This window comes from Macrosteles quadrilineatus, unplaced genomic scaffold (genome assembly GCF_028750875.1).
Source record: "Macrosteles quadrilineatus isolate MER2022 unplaced genomic scaffold, UCM_ALF_1.0 Scaffold_3__2_contigs__length_128488019, whole genome shotgun sequence".
Taxonomy (NCBI): domain Eukaryota; kingdom Metazoa; phylum Arthropoda; class Insecta; order Hemiptera; family Cicadellidae; genus Macrosteles; species Macrosteles quadrilineatus.
This window is the reverse complement of record NW_026542596.1, coordinates 62423129-62444108: the sequence shown is the minus strand read 5'-3', so window position 1 is coordinate 62444108 and position 20980 is coordinate 62423129. Positions and strand designations below refer to the sequence as shown.

General features: G+C 34.5%; 1 protein-coding gene across 2 annotated transcripts; it reads left to right on the top strand.

Annotated features, from left to right (window-relative positions):
- Positions 1–4216: 4216 nt before the first annotated feature.
- Positions 4217–20264, top strand: LOC128990644 (acyl-CoA Delta-9 desaturase-like). Of its 2 annotated transcripts, none has more exons than XM_054413127.1 (6): positions 4217–4337; positions 11627–11866; positions 14613–14743; positions 16142–16347; positions 17439–17624; positions 19702–20264. In XM_054413127.1, the coding sequence occupies exons 2-6, from the start codon at positions 11632–11634 to the stop codon at positions 20045–20047; spliced, it is 1104 nt and encodes a 367-aa protein (XP_054269102.1). In that variant the 5' UTR covers positions 4217–4337; positions 11627–11631; the 3' UTR covers positions 20048–20264. The 2 variants fall into 2 exon arrangements, with proteins under 2 accessions (XP_054269102.1, XP_054269103.1); XM_054413128.1 differs by lacking the exon at positions 4217–4337 and adding an exon at positions 9414–9433.
- The last annotated feature ends 716 nt before the right edge of the window (positions 20265–20980 follow it).

Sequence of the window (20980 nt, the reverse complement as noted above, 5' to 3'; positions counted from 1 at the left end):
TATGACGGATCGTGTTAGCATAATTGTAACTTAAATTTGTGCATTTAGCGTTGTTTTGTGTAGCTATAATTTGTTTATTTGTTGTTTTTTTTTCTTTTAAACGCCTCCGACGTGTCGACAGCGAAACATAGACAGGAGGCGTAATCGTGATAACAACCGCAGCTACAGAACAGTGACACGAAATAGGCTCAACTATTAGGTTAAAAATGCGCCCTAACACTACCCCAAAACAACTTTTCGTTCTCAATTGGCCCTCTATCAATGACCTGTGTTGCCTGTACAGTGAGGCATTTTGAGAAGGAGAAAACCGGCCGGAATGCTTTAGGTTTATCATTAACGAAGATAGACATGGTATGAGTTACACACCGGTAATCTTTGAGTTGACTCTTTTAAATTCATTGTAAATATGAATTATTACTGTTATTCGTTTTGAAATAACTCCTGTAGTACTTTGCAATTGCTCGAATTCGATCAACATGTACTCTAGTTGCTATTATACGCTTACTCCTCAGGGATCGGAAAAAAATTGTTAACGTAAGCATAGGTCGATATGCACATCAAATTAAAGGTCTTCACTAGTAGCTTACGATGCCGTAAATGCAAGCTCAAAAGAATGCCTGAGTAAAAAATGGTAGTCGTTCAATGATTCAAAATGGCGGATTCAAGAAATCTTTGAACATCTGCCATTTTGCGCAGGATCAACGCGGTTTGCGGCATTGTATTCTACTAAAAAGGACCTTTAATTTTATGTGCATATTGACCTATGCTTCCATTTAAGATTTTCTTCCAACTCCTTGTGGGCCGTCCCCCTGAAGAGTTATTGGATCACTGAATATGTGTTAAAATAGAGTATTATGCCCTGTAACTTTGTAACAAGTATTGTAGCTCTATCTACATTATTTTTTAAAATATTTAACTGTCCTGGGATTTTTTTACCACCCTGTATTGTTTTCAGTGTGCGTATAATGAAATAGTACGGTCACAATACTTTTTGGCGACGAGTAAAAACCGAAATAATGACATTTTACATGCTCAAATAACCTTAAAATATTACCAATTATCAATTGTTTGAGATGATGACGCCACCACCGTATTTTAACCCAAATATGAGTAAAGGAAGAGTTTAACAACAGGTTACAATTTTTAACAATGTATTGTTTCAAACAGCTGATAATTGTAAACAAGCATAAAACAGCTGATTGATGTGGCCTACTAGTAGGGGTTTTACATAACAGTTGGTATTGACATGATCATATTTTCTTAAAAATGAGTTTTCTCATTAATGAACCTTTTTTCTTAATTTTGGTATCATAAGATTTGTAATTCGATTCTCTTTTAAAAGTTTGACAGTTACATTTTTTTCATATAGACTTGTTGAGTTATTTACGTTTTAAACTTTTAAGAGGCCACTATTTTGAAAATAAACAACCTAAAATATATTTTGTTTAATATTTAATTAGTTCTTAAGGTAATAAAGCCATAAACCAAATTTCATTTTTGTACAACAAGCCTTTCTTGAATTAAAAATGTTTTTGTGAAAAAAAACAAAATGGCGGATATACGAGTTAATTTTGAGATTTTGAAATTTGTAATATGATATTTTGTCTTGTCTATGGTCCAGGAACCAGGAATTATACCTGAAAAAGTTACTAACTAAGCTTTACAACGACACATTAGTTAACCAAATCTATCCAGTTGTACAAAGCTGTATATTTGGTAGTCCAAAGTTAACAAAAATATCTCTAACTCAGTATTTGCTCACCATTAAAAATTCTGAGGTTGCTTATCATTTTTGCACATAACTTTTAAATTGTGAGGAAATCAACCAAAGTGGAAGGTTATATTCTGATAGAGAATAAAGTTTCATACAAATTACTATTATGCATTTCTTGAAAATTCTCAATAAAGGCAGCCAAAAGTTGCCTCCAAATAACAAATGTGAAAACGCCCGTTTTCAATGTAGTTTTTATGGAAACGTGTTTTTTAGTTTTCACTATAAGTCCTAAAAAACTTTCATAATTATTTGCAAATCTACACGAATTAAGCTTTCCAACGACTTATTAATTGATAAAATCGGTCGAGTAGAACTGAAGATTTAATTGCACAAACATTTTTAAAACTCAAGCATTTATGGAGCCAAAATAGATATTGTTTTTCAATGTGCGTAGCCCATGTAGTATCCAACTGACACAGCACGCATATTGTTTATTTTGAACCCAAAAACTTCCACGGACTCCTTTTTTATGGAATTAAAAAAAAAATTGAACATATATTTAATCATCTTTAAACTTTTAGCTGAAGAGTTATACAAAAAATGTTTCTTGAACTATAGTTTGTGTTATATCAATATCAATTATATCAATTATTCAAGATGGGGACGCCACTATGTGAGTATTTTAACCCAAATATGAGTGAAGGATGAGTATAAAACATGTGGAGAGGAGCACCAATAAAAAGAAATTGTGTCAATTTAGTACCTAGAGTTCTAAATAATTTAGAATTTCGCAAACAATATTGTTTTGGGGTAGAAGTTGTATTTAGAATAACATGGTCCTCACGATTTCCATTTAGTTGTGTTTCTCAACATACAATATTATTTTAATATATATTATTTTATAGGTGGGTCGAAAACATTCCAAGGTGATGGGTCGCCAGAACAAAACGTTTGGGAACCATAAAAACACAAACAAAACAACAATGGTATATTAAAGAAGGAAGTTAACAATGACTAAATGCATCACAGACAAATTCGACAAGGATATTGTCGTAATTATAGAAAAGAATACAAAAACAAGCCATTAACTGGGTACTTACTTTCGAAGCTCTCTCGCTTCTCGGAAGTTTGGGGACCGTTAGTAAAATGTTCGTGTAAGCAACGACAAAGTAAATAAAAATAATACATTAAAAAAACAGTACACGTACACATCCATTACTGTAGGCCTACATACAGGGTGGCTGAAAAGTAACTTGCACCCCCCTTAACTTTTAAACCTTTTGAGATATTTGAAATCTGTTTGCGGCAACCTTCTTAGAAATGAAGGACTACAATAATTATGGTTAGTTTTGAACATTTTGCCCTTAGGGGTTGCGGGGGTAGGGGGTAGCTCAAAATTTTCAAATGGCAAGTATAGTCGAGTTAGGTATCATTTTACAGATCTTGACAAATCTAAACAATTGACATAAAGAAAGCCAAAATAGGACCAATACTAACAAAATGGCACCCTAAAAGTTTCAAATCCAAATAACCATGAGGTTAGCTGAAAATTAGCTTGCACCCCTTTTAACCTTTTAACTATTTGAGATATTTGAAATTGGTTTGCGGCAACCTGTTAAGATATGAGGGGCTACAATAATGATGGTGAATTATTAAAATTTGTCCCTTAGGGGTAGGGTGTAGCTCAAAATTTTCAATCAGGAAGTATGGTCGAGTTTGGTATCATTTTACAGGTATTGACAAAACTAAACAATTAACATGAAGAATAGAAATCGGACCAATAATAACAAAATGGCAGCTAACAATTACTTTTAATAACCATTGTCTTATTAATGTTTAGCTGCCATTTTGTTATTAGTTGTCCGATTTATATTTTCTCTATGTTTATTGTTTAGTTTTGTCAAGACCTGTAAAATGATACCAAACTTGACCATACTTCCAGTGTAAAAAAAATAAATAAGAAGGAAAAACTAAAATTATGAATCCCTTAACTAAGAAAATGCAGTATATTATTATATCTTTGTATGTAAAACGTCAAAATGGAAGTGATTATAATATAGCATCTGTAACACCAATAAATATTGCTACTGTAATGGTATAAATACCTGTTTATGGCAATCCATTAAATTGCATTAGGCAACTAATTTCGGCGCTGAATTTTTCGTTTGCTGCACTAATAATTTCCTGAAGATTGATAAACCCCTAAAAGTATATTGAATCAAATAAGTGATGTATTTACCAAATCGGCGCCGAATATAGTCACTTAATGCAATTTAAATTATTACATAATACGATATTGACAAATTAACTCCTAGCACATTCGAAACAAATATTTAAACAATTAAATCCTGTCAAAAACATCCACTAAACACTAGTCCAAAGTTAACATATCGAAGTCACAACGATACCATCCGCTGGACACGGGAGGGTGCAACACGTGACTGGTGTCAGCTGTTCCATTGTTGATCAGCTGTTTGCAGTTTGCCGTGGCGCAGGCGCGACAACACTATAAAGTGCAAGGGTATGGTGATCTCTGTCTTCAGTCAAGTCTAAACGTTCGCGCACTTGAAAGTGAAGTGTGCTTGTGTAGTGCATCGCCTTTGCGGATTTTTGCACGTACTAGGTAAGAATTAATAAATAATTTAACTTTAACAATTATAACATTTAATTTCAATATTGGCTACAAGTACAATAATTTTCGTAAAATTTGAATCGATGACGTTTTGTGTCTATTATTTCTAGTAGCGTAATTTACTCTTATTAACTTTTTCCATTTGAAATATTAATCGTGTTTTTTTATGACAATTTCAAGAAAAGTAATGTTTTCTTTACAAAATGTAATTAACTTATTAAATCTGAGAGGATTAAGAACATTTAAATTTAATTTAACGATTGTTCATTATTTTAAAAATACACTATAGCAATTTACAAAACGGTGATTAAGTTATCATGTTTTATGCCATCATATACTTAGTTAATAATTAATTATTTTTAGCCCACAAATAATAAATTAACAATGTTAGCTTCAATATCTAAATTAATGAAATTGGGATATTTAGTTAAAACTATAAAAATATGTTCTGTTATGCCTCCAAACTAATTTTATTTGAAATAATAGAAAATATAATTACGTGCACTACTTACTTCGCTGTAAGTCTGCAGTTGTGTTTTTTTTTTCAATCATGGTGATATTTATTTTAGAAACTTTAGCAAACTACCCTCGTGAGTTAAAATGTAACACCGTTTATATGCCATCAAAACGAATCATGTAGTAATCATTTTTACTATAGGCATATTTGCAGTTCACAATACATTTTTATATCTTAATTTGTATAAGTCTTCATTAAAATCATAAACAATACTTTCTCCATATACTATGTATAGGGGGATAAAGTAAAAGACCGTTTAGGCACAAACTAAATTCAAAATGATAAAATATTTACAAGGAATGTTGATCATATCGAACTTGGTATGGACATCGTTAGTATTTTCATTAGTTAAATAATATTTTAGTTGACTCTTTTAAACTTATGGAAATTATGAGTGTTATTAGTTTTCAAATAACTACTGTAATACTTTGTAATTGCTCGAATTCGAGCAACATGTACTCTCTTGGTGTATACACTAATACACCAAATACACAGAACGACAAGGTAGGTTTAATGAGATTATGAACCATTTCTAGAATTATGGCACATTATGCCACTATAGTAATAATGATTGATGTTTTCGACATATTATAATGTCGTATTTTGTATTTTTTCCCAAACATATTTGTATGAATCTATTCCATATGTATCTTTTCCATTTGTGAACTTCCATGCTACTTTGCTACTTTATGGAACATTTACGGAACAATTAATTGTTTTTTATTGTAAAAATTGTATGTCGTCACGCTGACAGAAAAATGATTAAAAATCAATCTTTACTGTCAAACTTTAACAGCCCATGTAACGGGAAACACAAATGACGCAAATGTGGTAGACAATAAAGTTCATATTAGGCGATCACAATGTGCCAATAACTGTTGGCGCAGAATTTAATTACCACAACACTGTTGTATTACGTAATGTTTTGCGTTGTCATATCTTGCCGATTACTTCCATACACTAGTGCGAAACTTTTTTAAGTTGGTAGAAAACATTTTATAACTTGTAATATAAGTCTTATAAAGAGATATTTTTTTGTACAGCAATTGTCTATATTGATATTGATATGGATATTGGTATTACGATATTTATTCTGTGATACATTGAATTACGTTTAATATTACGTTTTATTTTACGTTTAAATTTAACATTTCTTTACACGAAACTTGATTTTAAAACTGAAATATTTCAACTGACCTTGTCAAAACACGAATGTTGCGTGCTCGCATTTTTTCAATAATTTGCCAAGCGTTTTTTGTACAGTTTTGTTTAGTTTCTAATGACAGTTAGTTGTTCAGTTTTTCGACCATATGTTTGGGTTTCATCACGTTTTGTGGAAATGTCATTGAAGCTATAAAATAAAGTATAGGTAAAAAATAATTTATGTACTGTTTTTCACTGGAAATTGGTATTCTGAATTTTTATTTGATCTTATTTATTATACTTTAGTATTTGTAGATATCCATAATCTCAAAAAAGGTTTAATAGGCTACCCATTATTCTCTTGTATTAAAATTCATAATTTGCAATGACACATCTTCTCTAAATAAAATTTCTTCTAAGACAATAATACATATTAATGGTACTATAGTTGTTGGTTTTTTAAAACCAAATATGAAATCGTACAGTGTGTTGGAGATCTTTATACATAAAACACAATTTAAGCTTTTATTGCAATTTATTATAGTAGTTATAAAAATGTATTATATTGTTAATACACTGATACAGCTTACAAGAAATAGAGGTACACTATTTTCCTAAAATAGAGCTTTTCATTTTTGTGTTTTAAGTTTTAGGTACTGTAGTAGGCCTACGCCATGCTTTTTTAACACGTTCAAACCTATTAACTCACTGGTTCACCTGGATTAATTTGACAGCCAATTGATTAATTCAAATTTTTATCTATCACTTTGACAGCTAGGTTAGCAACAATTACCCAGCTGATACCAATCAGCTGTTTGCCATGCTATAATCACGTGATTCAACTATGTTGACGGCGCGCCAAGTCAAAGTTTGGACTGTTGGCCCAAGTGGTATATTTTTGTGCCTATCAGGGTTGCCAACCGGGAATTTCTTGTATACATGTTGCAATGAATCACTTCCCATTCATGCCAAGAGAAGAGTCAGAAATTACTACCTATATCTGATTTTCAGCTGTACTAAATAAATGTCCGGCTATAATATGTGATAAATTAATTGCGCTGAGTTTAGTAGCCTAGTAAGGGAGTATGTTTAAACTATGGTTTAAGTAGCCGAGTGGTTGTAGTGCTTGCCTTCGAAACTGAAGATCATTGGTTCGATTCCGAGCTGGTTCGAATAAATATCTCACTAGATTTAAGGGGTCTTATTATCAAACAATACCAATAATTGTGTGTGATTCAAAACTTTTTCCTTTACCAAATAGTAATTACCTAGTTGTGTAACAAGGCAAAGGTATGGACCGTTTCCTTACAAAAAATCTAAAATTGTGCCGAAACTGTAGAAAACAAAAATAAATAATATTTCAAACTTATTAGCTATCTTTCAAAGTATTTTTCAAATAGCTTCTCAGATTTGTTGAGACTATGTATGTAAATTAAGTAATTTACAGAAAAGACGTATCAATCAATCAATTATCAATCACGTAAAACATCTTATCCTTTTAATAAATGCATGAAAAGCACTTTCGGGACGAGTACGTCACAATGAACATGTTATGTTAGATAACCATCGATTGGAGGGGAGGGGGGGAGGTCTTCGAACACCACCAATCTATTATGAAATATTTGTACGGTTATTAAGCGGCATTGTCGTTCACAATGTCCGTTGTGTTTGTTAATGAAAGTCTGACGAAATACAACTTAGCAAACTTTCCTTTTGACGATGAATGATATTTTAGACGCACTTTATGCTCAGACTACTTTCTCTTGTAGATCCGCGATCAATTTAACAATACATAAATTGGAACAGAACCCTGTGGGACATCAACACAGCTTTTCACATGGTTAATGTCTTTGGAATTATCTTTGTTGTTTAAAGTTGATTTATTTCTATATGCCCGTTTTTTACACTTAGACCAATTAATTTATCGTAATCGGTTATACATACACATTGACATCAACCTAATTTGACTATGATAAAACAATCTACAAATATTTTATATACCAATTATTGATACCAAATCCAACAATATTTCGTATTCGCAATTATTCCATCGTGTCCACATCATATAAGAAATAGTTATGGCTGTAATCATTCTTTTATAAATAATTCCTTGGAATTTTCTAAAAGTGTTGAGACCGTTTAGGGCATAGGCTTGTTGGATTAGGGTAGGAAAATCACGAATTACCGTAAAAGACAAGTTTAACAAAAAGTCTCACACTTTTGATCAATCGACGTTTGCGCAGGAGAGCGGTGACAGTGAGTTTTGAATGGTTGTGGGGGGGGGAGGGGTGCAAAAACCGTGGCGAAGGTCACGTGACCGCCATAGTCACGTGGTTGTCGCTGTCAGTCTAGAGTACTTGTGATAAGGCGCGTATATCTAGTGATAGCAAGACTGTTGCGATAGTGATGTTTGATATTGTTACAGCATTGCTAATTAATTGTAAAAAGAATGATATTTTATTGCAAAACATGTTTTTCTTCCAAAAAACAATGTAAGATCAATTGGAAATGAGAATGTTTCTATTCATTAAACGAGTAAAATAAGAGAATAATAAAACAAAATGTCTCAAGTGGGCACCTGAATGTCTTAAGATCTCTAAATGAAACGATCAAACCAGTAGTGTTATACTGGGTCAAATTTTTATGCCTGATACCAACGTTCTATTCCGTCCAAAAGTTTTAGAAAATTTTTACAATATTCAAAACTACAGTTTGTCCCAAAACACAGGTGAAATATAGGCCTACTCCTGTAAAATCTATAAGCAAAATTGCAGGTAAATTTTGTGGTTAGTAAGAGCATTGACTTTGGTAAAAGTCGTAGTTATGTTAAACAATGTTTTTCTCGATTTTCACGTTATTTATCATCCCACCAATTCATTTTTCTATTGATAACCAAGCATTTTAGTTCTACACTTAACCTGTGTAAAAGATTATAAAAATACAAAACTTATCCGATTTCTTTCGGTACTTGTAAAAATGTCATTGCGAAACCTATTATCTGATATACATACAGGTAGTTAATTTTATCAAGGAGATCATACATAGGACGACGCACTGACACATATCCAAAACGTTTATCGGTTTATCTAGTCATCGTATGACGTGGAAGGAAGGAAGGGAAGGAAGGATACGATACGAGGATCGTCGTGAGAAGTCCACGCGACCCAGGGGGAGGGGGGGAATCAGGTGAGCTCGGCTGACGATTTTTGTCCAATCAGAGAGCAGCGCGGTCGCGCGACGCGAATCATTTTCGCACTAAACCGCTGTGCGCTACGTTGCCCGCTACTCTGTCTTCTGTTGTGCTAGGTCCAGTTCAACGATCGCGCTTCTACTTTCTGTTATCTATGGCAAGGTTCAAGTTCAGTGTTTCAAGATAGTGAAGTAACTGTGTAACACTGTGAATATTTCAAATTTTGCGATTTGTATTGTAAGTAACTAGGCCTAGATAACGTATTTAAGATTTTTTCTATTGTAATTTTGTAAGAGATCTGCGGTGGTATGCAAAACCTTTAAAGTGGTACATTTCTAATTTTTAACTTTCACAACGAAATATAACCTTAATTTTCTATTTATCTTTGATATCACTTCTTAAACTTGTAATACAGTATAATTAATTAGATTAGATTCTCTAGTGTGTAGAATGAGTTTAGATTACGGCTTTGTCACACACTAACTGGTTCACATATTTTATCAAAAAGCCCTGTGATCAAGGACAGTACAATTTGTGAATTTATTCTACATTGTACTTCAAAAATGATTTCTGCCACGAAATCAATAAAATAGTAATCTTACATCTGGATGGATACTGTATCAACTTTGTTGATGATTTTTACAACATCAAACCATATGTGAATGATGCATACAATAGGTAGGATGAAAACTAGAGAATAAGTGGAAATTGAACAATATAGGTAGCCTACAAACAATTTATAACAATGTATAACCTAAGCTTTTTCCGAACTTCTCATTCAACAGTGTTTTCCTTTGAGTAAAGAATTGATGGGAGTTTTAATAAGTTTAATTATTTGCACAGTTAACAGGCAAACAATAAATTAAAATTATTAGACCAAATATCTAGACTATGTAAGTTACGGTACCTAGTTTTTGTAGTCTTAGTAATTAACTTAACTTTTGGAAACATTTCAAAACGTAGATTACGAAGTTAAGAAATTATTTATGACAAAATAAATACGAATTAAAAAAAATATGAGGGCTTTAAAGTTTACCAAAATAAAAATATCCATTATTAGCACATTTCCCTATAGGGATGTAACATTTACCATAGGAGGCGCGGTAAGACCATTGACTGTACACCTCTACTAGGTGTATAGTCAATGGTAAGACCTAGACCCGGGACTGATATACTTTTCAGCGAATTTCCCGATAGTGAAGTAGATTAACGTAGGTAAGACCTAAATCTGGGACCAATATACATTAAAGCGAATTTCCCGATAGGGAAGTAGCTATTAACGTAGGTGGCAAGGTAAGACCGGATAAAACATAACTTACTCCCCTTGTTAATTGGTTAGTCTTCTATGGTAAGACATCTAGACCCGGGACCGATATAAGTAACTTTTTTCATTTTGATGTCTTTCTTTAGGACACAAAAACCTGCATTCGTTCAAATTTTTATTTAATGATATTTTCTTTTGTATATAAGTTAGGCCTAAGTTAATACGGTATAGATACATCCGTGAGTTAAAGTTGAGTATAATTAAATTCTTGTCTGATTTTGATGAAATTCGGCTTGAAGATGTAGAGATGATTGGAAACGTGAACCAGCATGATTGGATGATAGAAACAGGGTTTTATGGATAAAAATAAATTTTTTGAATTTGTGACCCTCATAACATAAAATTTTTCAATTTATTTTTTAACCTTTTTAAAGTTTTTAAAATCAAATAAATTAATATATTGAAGTGTTTTTTTGCGGTCATTTATAGTTATAGGGAAAATTAAAAAAATCAAATTTAATGATTGAGAAGTGTACATGCTCAGTATAATAATACAAAATTACTAGACCTACTCTTATAATACTGTATTATTCCTCTAAAGTACAAGTAAGAAAATGGCTTAGTTGTATTCTGTTCATGGCTCAATCAAATAAGTTTTTTTTTTACAAAACTAGCTACAACCACAGACAATTAATTCTTTAATGGTTTATTCCATTGTCTGTGCTACAACTTTCAACAAAGGAATAAAATTTCTAGATACTTCCTTAGTAAATCCATTGTCAAAGATAGGTGTTTAATCGATTGAGAACTTAATGGTAGCTTAGCCGATGGAAAAAATATGTTAAGCAAAGGCTGAACATGAACAGCCGTAAACCTTCTTAACGCAGGTGTGCCAGTGAGTCGCTGACACAGCCATCAGCGACTCACTGGCACACCTGCGTTAAGAAGGTGTCTCAATAAAATTGTCTCCAGCTGATCCATAACGTTGTAATAGTATCTACAAGAGAATATGAATCTTCTCAAATTACACAAAAAAGTAGTTGGTGAACTTCTCCTCAAACCGCCTGAATTTTGTGAACGGACTGTAGTGAATCATAATTGTGGAAAACAGTTTACTACTCAGCTTATGAACACTCTTTCTAATAAAAGTAAATGTTTTGTTGTAGAAGCAATGCCACCCAACGTGACGAGTATGCCCACGGGGGTCCTCTACGAGGACGAGACCCTAGACCCTCTGTTGCCGTCCATGCAGAAGTACGACGGATACCCCAAGGAGCTGCCCGGACCCGAGTACAAGATGAAGCTGGTCTGGCGTAACATCATACTGTTTGTGTACCTTCACGCGGCCTCCGTCTACGGAGCCTACCTCATGGTAACCTCCGCCTCCTGGCCTACAGTGTTGTGGGGTGAGTTTGAGAGGAAACTAAATGAAGAGAGTAGAGTATAGGTTGAGGTCTTAGGCAGGTTAAGTGATTATGAATTTGAAAATAGTAAAATCTCTGGCTATCAATGTGTGGTCAGTTTTGTTTGCTGTGAAGATTTTACCAACCCAACTCAATTTAAACTCAATGGACTTTCTTTTAGAAGGACGTGTCATATATTTGAAACAGCATAAATAAAATATCATATGTCCTATCCTATCCTATACAAACAAATAAATACCAAATTTACTCAAATTATACATTTTGTGGTACAGTTGTTAGTGAGCCTCAGTAAAATTAATTCCTCAATAAAACAATTTTTTTTATCCCCTTGACGCTTACATAAAGGTCAATGCTAAAAACACCTCTGTACAACATAGTAATTAGGTTAAAAACCTCCATAAGACAAATTTTTTTGTCACTATGGCTAGTACTGATTAACCTCTATAAAACAAATATTCTTAGCCCAAAACCTCTACAAGATGAATGCGCCCACTATAGGATGAATTTCTCATTATCTTAACCCTCCAACTGGCACATAGAAAAGTCTGTAGTGGCAAGGCCATTTTAGTGATTTTGCAGACATATTTTTGAAAATTCATATAAATTGAACTAATAAAGTAAACCATATGAACCATATACTTGAATTGTTCGTAAAATAGTGAAGAATCTGAAAACGGTAAAACTGCAAGTAGTTGGAAGAATAATTTTTGAAACAAAGAGAAAAAAAAACAAAAAAAATTGTTTTTTTCAAATTTGAAAATTTGAAAGCAAAACTGTGCTGCAAATGCAGAAATTTTTTTTATATGAAATCCAAGATATACAAAATGTTAGCAATTTATTTCTGTTCATAAAAAAGTAAAAACATTCAATTTATAACTTTTTTTGGCTGAGTTATGGCCAAAAAAACTAAAAAACGGTGAAATTCCCATAACCTTGTGAACAGGTGAAGAAGATAAATTGCACGTAAACAACAAGTGATGACGTTGGTACAGGTTGTGCAACATACGGCAACAAAAGTCCACTATGCACAGAATTTCATGGGCTATCAGATGGTATATGTCATTATAACAAAAATTATAAATTTCGTTGAAACATATGTGAATTACTACCGCGACTATAATAGTCGCGCTGCCAGTTCAAATACACGTAAAAAGGTGGCTGAGGTATTATTTTTCTATTTGAGTTATTTATAAAGATATCGATATAATTTATATATCTCGATATAGAAAATGAACTGCCGGATGCAGTGGTACCACCCGCTGTTCCGTAGACTAAAAATACCCCTTGCTATTATTTGTTGAAAATATCCATTTTCGGTAGTTTTGTGATGCTTATACAGACTGTCCCAAAAGTCCCGGACCGGTTTAATATTTTCTAAACGACAACGGATAAATCAATAAGATTTTGCACATCAACACCACACTTAAAAATCTACTTTTTTCAGGAACTATCAATTTTCTGTCATATCATGGGGACGTCCCACGAGGAGTCAGAAGGAAATCTTAAATAGGAGCATAGGTCAATATGCACATCAGTTTAAAGGGCTTAGCTAGCAGAGTTCAATGCCGGAAACCGCGCCTCGAAAGGATCACCCGTTACAAAATGGCGGCCGTTCAAAGATTTCTTGAACCTGCCATTTTGAATCTTTGAACGACTGCCATTTTTTACTCAGGCGTTCTTTTGAGCTTGAATTTACGGCATTGTAATATACTAGTGAAGACCTTTAATTTGATGTGCATATCGACCTATGCTTACGTTAAACATTTTTTTCCGATTCCTAGGGCTGTGCCCCCAAATGCAAATTAAATGAATCTTTGAACCACTGTAATTCTTGACTTGGTTGTCCGTTTGAGTTCAAATTTGCAGCATTATATTCTGCTAGTAAAGACCTTTAATTTGATGTACATGTCAACCTATGCTTATATTTAAGATTTCCTTCTGACCCCTTGCGGGACGTCCCCATGATGTGACAGAAAATTTATATTTCCATAAAAAAGTAGATTTTTAGGTGTGGTGTTGATGTACCAAATCTTATTGATTTATCTGTTGTTGTTTAGAAAATATTAAACCGGTCCGGGACTTTTGGGACAGTCTGTATAGAGAAACTGACTTCGCGCGAAATTTTCTTCCACTTTATCACTAAGTTATATTGATCCATCAGTGTTATAAAGGTTATTTATGTAATAAAATGAAAGTTTAGAACCTCATCTTTCGATTGGTATACAATTTATGTAAGTTAGCGATCGTTTTTAACTGTTTATATGCAATTTAAAATAACCTTGCAAAATGCAACTATTATAGTCGCTGCCACTACAGACACTGACTACCGCGACTATTATAGTCGCTGTGCCAGTTGAAGGGTTAACCTTCATAGTTACGTAGATTTCAAAACAAACAGAAGCTTTTTTCAACGAAACCCTAACCCATTCCTCTTCCTTCCTCAGTCATTTTCTTAGAGCAAGGAGAAACCGCTTCTATAAAACAAACCTCTTTACTAAGAATACCCGAGATAATACAAATTTTCCCCCTACCCTTTGAAAATTCGTCTTATAGAGGTTCAACTGCAAGTTTATATCAAAATTATCAAAAGCTCACCATTGGCTTGAGTTAAGGTGTTATATCTATCTAAATAATCCTCTGTAACAAACAAGTTCCAGACATTTTATACCGTAATTAAAATTAAACTAACTTAAGGGATACAAATAATTCACACATAACTATGCTGCAGCTATCTTCCTGTACCACTGTTCTGGGCTGGGTATCACCGCTGGGGCGCACAGACTCTGGGCCCACCGCTCCTACAAGGCTAACCTTCCTCTCCGCATGTTGCTGGTGCTGTTCAACACTCTGGCATTTGAGGTTAGTATTCTAAAACTAATGGTGAGAAACCCTAATTGTATCATATGAGAGCATACAGCAGGACATGTTATGGTGGATAAGATGAAATAAATAGTCAAATCAGCTGATTTTAACAGCTGATTGTAACTAATAAAAAAGTTAAGAATTTAAAATATTCAATATTTTCTGTGAGCTGTAAATCTGAGATTTGAATTAAACATCATTGACACCATCATTGATCATAAGAATTTTAATAAGTGATCCTGTATAATGAATCAGGCAATGACAAAGCTTTCTTTCTACTCTGCCTATCCACCATTAGTCCTTACTACATACCAGGGTGTGTTAGAGTTGTTAAGATATTCAATAATAGTACTATTGTAACAATGCTATTCAATTGTAGCAAAGCCTTGGGAAATATTTTCCTATCTAATTTCAGAAAAGGGACATACATTGTATAAATGAAGTACCTAAAATCTTGTTTGTGAGTTTTGTACTATTATGTGTTCAATTTTAAACCATTATTAGAAGCTCTCTGTAGTCAGAACAGTTGTATTCTTTTAGTTTTTGTGTTTCATCTGATGATTATAAACAAAGCTATTTGCTTCCATTCTATTGACACTGTCACTAAAGCCCCCCCACACACTTTCGAACATGTTGGTCGAGCATGTCGGGATCCAACGTCTTGTCGAACATATTCGACAGTCTGTAACCAATCCGACATGCTCGACGGATATGTCAGGTTGGGTGTTTGGTCCGGTAGCACCATCCGACTCGAGACGTTCCCCTGACATGTTGGAACGTGTGTGGGAAACTGTCGAGCCGCTCGCTTGACTAGCCCACTGTTTCTAATAATTGTGCTCTGGATAAGTGAGTTGTGAAGGTAATTGCCCCAAGTGAAGTTGTAAACAACTTTGATTTTCATAATGTCATTCAATGATATTAAACAAATCTAGTTAGAGTTCATTGAACTGTACAGAGACCAAAAGGCGTTGTGAGGCATAAAAAGTAAATTGTATTGTAATAAACATGCACGTAGGGGTACTGTATCCTGTTGGAATAGTATAAAGGGCCTACAGTATCCAGAGTGTGACTTGAAGTTTGTTAAAAATAAAATTGAACATTTAAGAGCCTGAAAAAAGTGCAAAGCTCTAAGAAAACAGGAAGTGGTCAAGAGGAGGTATACGAGCATTTTCTTTGGTATTACAACTTAAGAGATTGTACAGTCGTCGCAAAATTCATCGCAAAACTGATACTATACCCGACATGATTGGTGACATGCTCGACAGTGTGTGGGAATCACACGACATGTCAGGTTGGATGGGTCCGTCGTCAGGTCAGGTTCAGCAACCCTTTTGATAGTGTGTGTGGGGCATAATATTTTTCAACTATGGATGGTAACTTGTATTTGTATTGCAGAACCACGTGATTGAGTGGGCTCGAGACCACAGGGTGCACCACAAATACAGTGAGACCAACGCAGACCCTCACAACGCTAAGAGAGGCTTCTTCTTCTCCCACGTAGGCTGGCTGTTGTGCCGCAAACATCCCGATGTTATTGAGAAGGGGAAGGGACTGGACATTAGCGACCTGGAAAATGACCCTCTACTAAAGTTCCAGAAGAAGTAAGTTGTCTCTGGTTTACCTAATTAATTTTATCGTTACTTTCATTTAATAATGAAACAACGGAATAATATATTGGCTTGGAATAATGTGGTTGTCTCTGTTTGCAACCAGGTTGAGAATTTCCTATATAAACCATACCAGTACAATATTAACAGTAGGTAGTGAAGTGGTACAAGGTCTTAAGGAAGGCGTTCTTTCACTTATATTAAACAAAAATAATGGTTTGTTGACGTTGAGGTAACGGAACTGAAACTTATCAGAAGCTAGAGAACTTTGTAGTATAACTGCTTTAGTCTTTATGAAAATTATTTATGAAAATAGTTTGAAATAACAAAAAACTAGAGAGAGGTCCTGAAATGATGTTCTGCGGTTCCCTTACAAATCAAGCCTTGGCCTTGTCCCTATTTTCCCTATTAGTTTGACACATAGGGTTCTCTCTTTTGAAGTTGTAGGGTTTACTTAGATGATAGTTACGTAAACTTATGAAAACCTGAAAGAGTTCTAAAATATTGACACTTTTCTATTAGATCATTCTAGCCTATATGGTTTATCTGAGCCCACTTTCACTGAAGCAATCGTTTGGACAATCGGTCTTGAACCAACAACTAACAATGTGTGCCTTAGTTCAGTGGAATATTTAACACTGAGCTACCTTTGCTATTAACACATTCGCTGCGGCTATGTCCCCGGTGACGCTTGGCTCCCTGTGGTGCGAGGCGGCGGTGTCACAGGGGACACAATGCATTGTTTGCCCAGTTATAAAGGCTCAGGATCTAGCCGAGGACGGTTATTAAGCATTAGTATTGTGTCTCTAATACCAGTCTATAAGTGTGGTGTAGGTTGGTAGTAAATTTCCCCGTAAAATCCCCGTCTGGCAAGCTTAGAAATTTACTTTATGTCCCGTTTTTTCCCTCCAATTGGGAATACAACCGGAACCGGCTACCGAAATATTGGAAAGCCAATCGGGTTTGTTCGACGCTGCGCCACACCTACGCCTGCCATTGACAGGCTGCAGCGAATATGTTAAGCCATGTTTCCTAACAGATGTCACACTCATGGAGGACAAATCTTATAAGATACCTTGTCGTAGGTACTACCTGATCCTGATGCCCATCGTGTGTTTCCTCATCCCCACTGTGCTGCCCGTCTACGGCTGGGGAGAGACGTGGACCAACGCTTGGTTCGTCGCAGCTCTGTTCCGTTACACCTTCACCCTGAACATGACCTGGTTGGTCAACAGTGCCGCCCACTTGTGGGGCAATCGCCCTTACGACAAGTGAGTATGTTAAAGTACTATATAGATGTAAACCTGCATGAGTCTACGGACGTTAAACAGCAGCGAGGAATTTATATCTTGTAAACTACCAAATGTATCACTGATGTATGCCTCTATATGTAAAACCATAGACAAAAATAATTAAATATAGACTGTCATCCGTGCAGTGGTTACCATGGTTACTATAGGTTCTGGCGCACACCACTTGGAGCGCCGTGTAGTTACGTAGCACGTAGGCCGTAATTACATGGCGCTCCTAGCGGTGTGCGCCAGAACCTATGGTAACCGCAGCACAGCTGACGGTCTATATTTAATTCTTTTTGTCTATGGTAAAACTTGGGGAAAGATTTTGCTGTAGCTCACTCCGTCAGCGGTCCACTCACCTTGATTTACTTTTTAAATAATTAGCTACAGTCCACATAAAAGTCTAACCTGATATCTGAAAGCTTTTTTACTATGGATAGAACCAGACATTTCCTATAATTAATTTTGTAGCCTGTTTTAGATTGAAAATTAACATAGCTGACCGACATATTGATGTGAATTACTGATTTTTTTAAACTATAGCAACTTTTATGTCTCACAAAAACAGTTACAAAAATTAGAAGGGAATTAGAATTTTATTTTAGAGTCGTGAGATCTGTGTTGTGGTATTCATCTATGTTTTTTTTTTTTAATAAAAAAAGATACAGCTCATCTACACAGTATAGGAGGAATGTCCACTTCATTATCTATAAATTCAAAGCTAAATGTCAACACCAGAACAAAAATTAAAATCTGTTGTCAAATCTAACAAAATATTATTAGTAATAAATAATGATTTGTTATTTCCCCAAATTTCCTATCAAGGTTCAGATTAAACTGATTGCACATTTCCATGCAGTACTGGTAGTTAAATTGATCAAATCTCTGATGTGTCCATCATGCGTTATCAGATGCTTCTTTTGTTTCCGGTTGCGCAATATTTTTTGTTGTGGAGCTGACAGCTGATGAATATGAAAAAACTGTGATTCAAACCATTTCTAGACTTTCCTAATAATTAGAGTCGGGACCACATAAGTATGCAGTTGGTGGCAGCCAATCACAAGACAAGGCTAGTGCAACGTTGCCACATCGCACTAATAAAATATACTAAGCAATACTTTCAAATCAGCTGGTATTATTAGATTTGGCAACACCACACGGTTCTCATTGGTTCATTCAAAACCATATGGTAAATAGGCTGCTCCCTCAACTGCAAACTTACGTGGTCCCGACTCTAGTCATAGTTTTGTATCAAATGGTTAGACTTGCATCAAATATTGACCTTGGGTATTGAATTAGACATCCTATATGGACATGCCATAGCCTGTTTTCTATCAATGAGAACATAGTTTAATGAACCTTTCATAGGATCTTCTGCTATTGGAGTTATATTGTTCCCTTTAAGTTTTCATATTAGGTGTATGTAATGTTGATGGGTACATGAAATATTGAATAATGCACTATAGAAGCTACCATCACACTCTGTGGTTTAACATACGCACCTAGGTGGCGTCCCCATCTCAATGATTGATAATTGATAACACAACACAATACTTCTTCAATTTCCTTTTCATTTTAAAATTGGCTACAACTTAACTAATTGGGAAGGATATGTTCCGGCAGTGATGTCTTCTACCAAAGCATTCACACATCAAATAACTTACTCTTAATGTTTATTAAATAATTAACTATATCAAATTCCTTGGACAATTTCATGTATGACAGCACTCTATGACAACAATCTATTACTGAGTGAAATTATCAGGAAGTATTATTTCTGTGGGGTATCTTTTCGATAGTACAAATTCATATCTGAATTGTAATTAAAAATGAATCCAATTTAGTTCATATTGTTTTTGTTGATTTTACGAGGTTTACGCATGAACATCTCATAACTTGCAACCTAAGATGCTTTTTATACCTTGTGAACTTTTTTCATTTTTTGCACAAATAAGCTTAAAATTAATACTTAAATTTTCATATAGCTATGAGACACTTTGACACTAAAGCTTCATTACTGAAGGACACAAAATTAAACATGGTGTGTTTTCAGATTCATCAACCCATCTGAGAACCTGGGAGTGTCTATTGGAGCTTTGGGTGAAGGATGGCACAACTACCACCACACATTCCCCTGGGACTACAAGACGTCGGAGCTGGGCAACTACAGGGCCAACTTCACCACAGGCTTCATCGACTTCATGTCCAGGATTGGCTGGGCCTACGACCTCAAGACAGTGTCCCATGACATGATCAAGAAGAGGGTGCAGAGAACAGGTGACGGCACTCACGCTTCTCAAACTCACTCCCACAAAGGAGAAGTGTGGGGCTGGGGTGACAAGGATATGCCCAAGGAGGACAAAGACGAAGCGACAATCATCAACAAAAAGTCTGAATAGACTCATCGTCAAGCATTCCATCACATTAGCGCAGTAATTGAAAGCGTATAAAATTCAATTCGAATTTGCACATAAATTAATTTTAGTCTTGTACATAATATTTTGATATATTATTTTGTTATTTATGCTAGCAGAGCAAAGTGATATATGTTCCTTTTTGTATTTAGTAGGCTATGCGCTGGAATAAATGTGTGGCCTCGTCTTGGAGGTGTGAATATTTATGTGTGTTTGTCTATTTTTGTATTTCTCTAATGTAGTTAAGTAATTTGGAATCTCGCACATTGCTCTGTGATAATGTGTGACTTGACTTCGTGACCTTACTTATTTATCTTCACTCTGTTCAGTTGTTATCACATTGAGCGATTATTGTTAGTATTAGATTGTTGTGTTTATACCTTAGTTTTCGTAAGGTTAGTGAATAACCTAATACTTGCCATGAGTACTATTCTATTTAACTAGTACCAGTTTCAATGTTCATATTGATTTTTCTTATGTTAAAGAGGAACCTTCTTTAGTTATTCTTTAAAAACTTAGTGCATAATATAATGATACAATTATATTATATAACTATACTACATCTGTTGTCCTTCATGCATGTATATAATTGGGAAATAAACACATCAATTTCTAATAATAAAATGTCTATTTGTGTCTCCTATTGCCACTGTACATTATACTTTAGTTTAGAGTATTGGTGAAGGCTTACCTGTGTCATAGGAAAACTATAGTTCGGCCGCTTAGAAAAAGACCTGCGCGCTAATGCTAAACCAATGCTAAAGGAGGTCGCTTTCTAAGCGGCCGAAATATAGCACAAGTACATTTAATCATCTATTAGTTTTAATTGTTTTAAATTTTAATCATCAAGTCAAAGTAGTTTCAAAATATATTCGTTCTTATATTCATGATACCACCTTTTCTAATATTTTCTTTCTT

Coding starts and splice junctions, on each gene's coding strand:
- LOC128990644 (XM_054413127.1), top strand. CDS start 11,632: ATGCCACCCAACGTGACGAGTATGCCCACGGGGGTCCTCTACGAGGAC. Junction 11,867..14,612: donor CTGGCCTACAGTGTTGTGGG/GTGAGTTTGAGA, acceptor ACTATGCTGCAG/CTATCTTCCTGTACCACTGT. Junction 17,625..19,701: donor GGCAATCGCCCTTACGACAA/GTGAGTATGTTA, acceptor GTGTGTTTTCAG/ATTCATCAACCCATCTGAGA.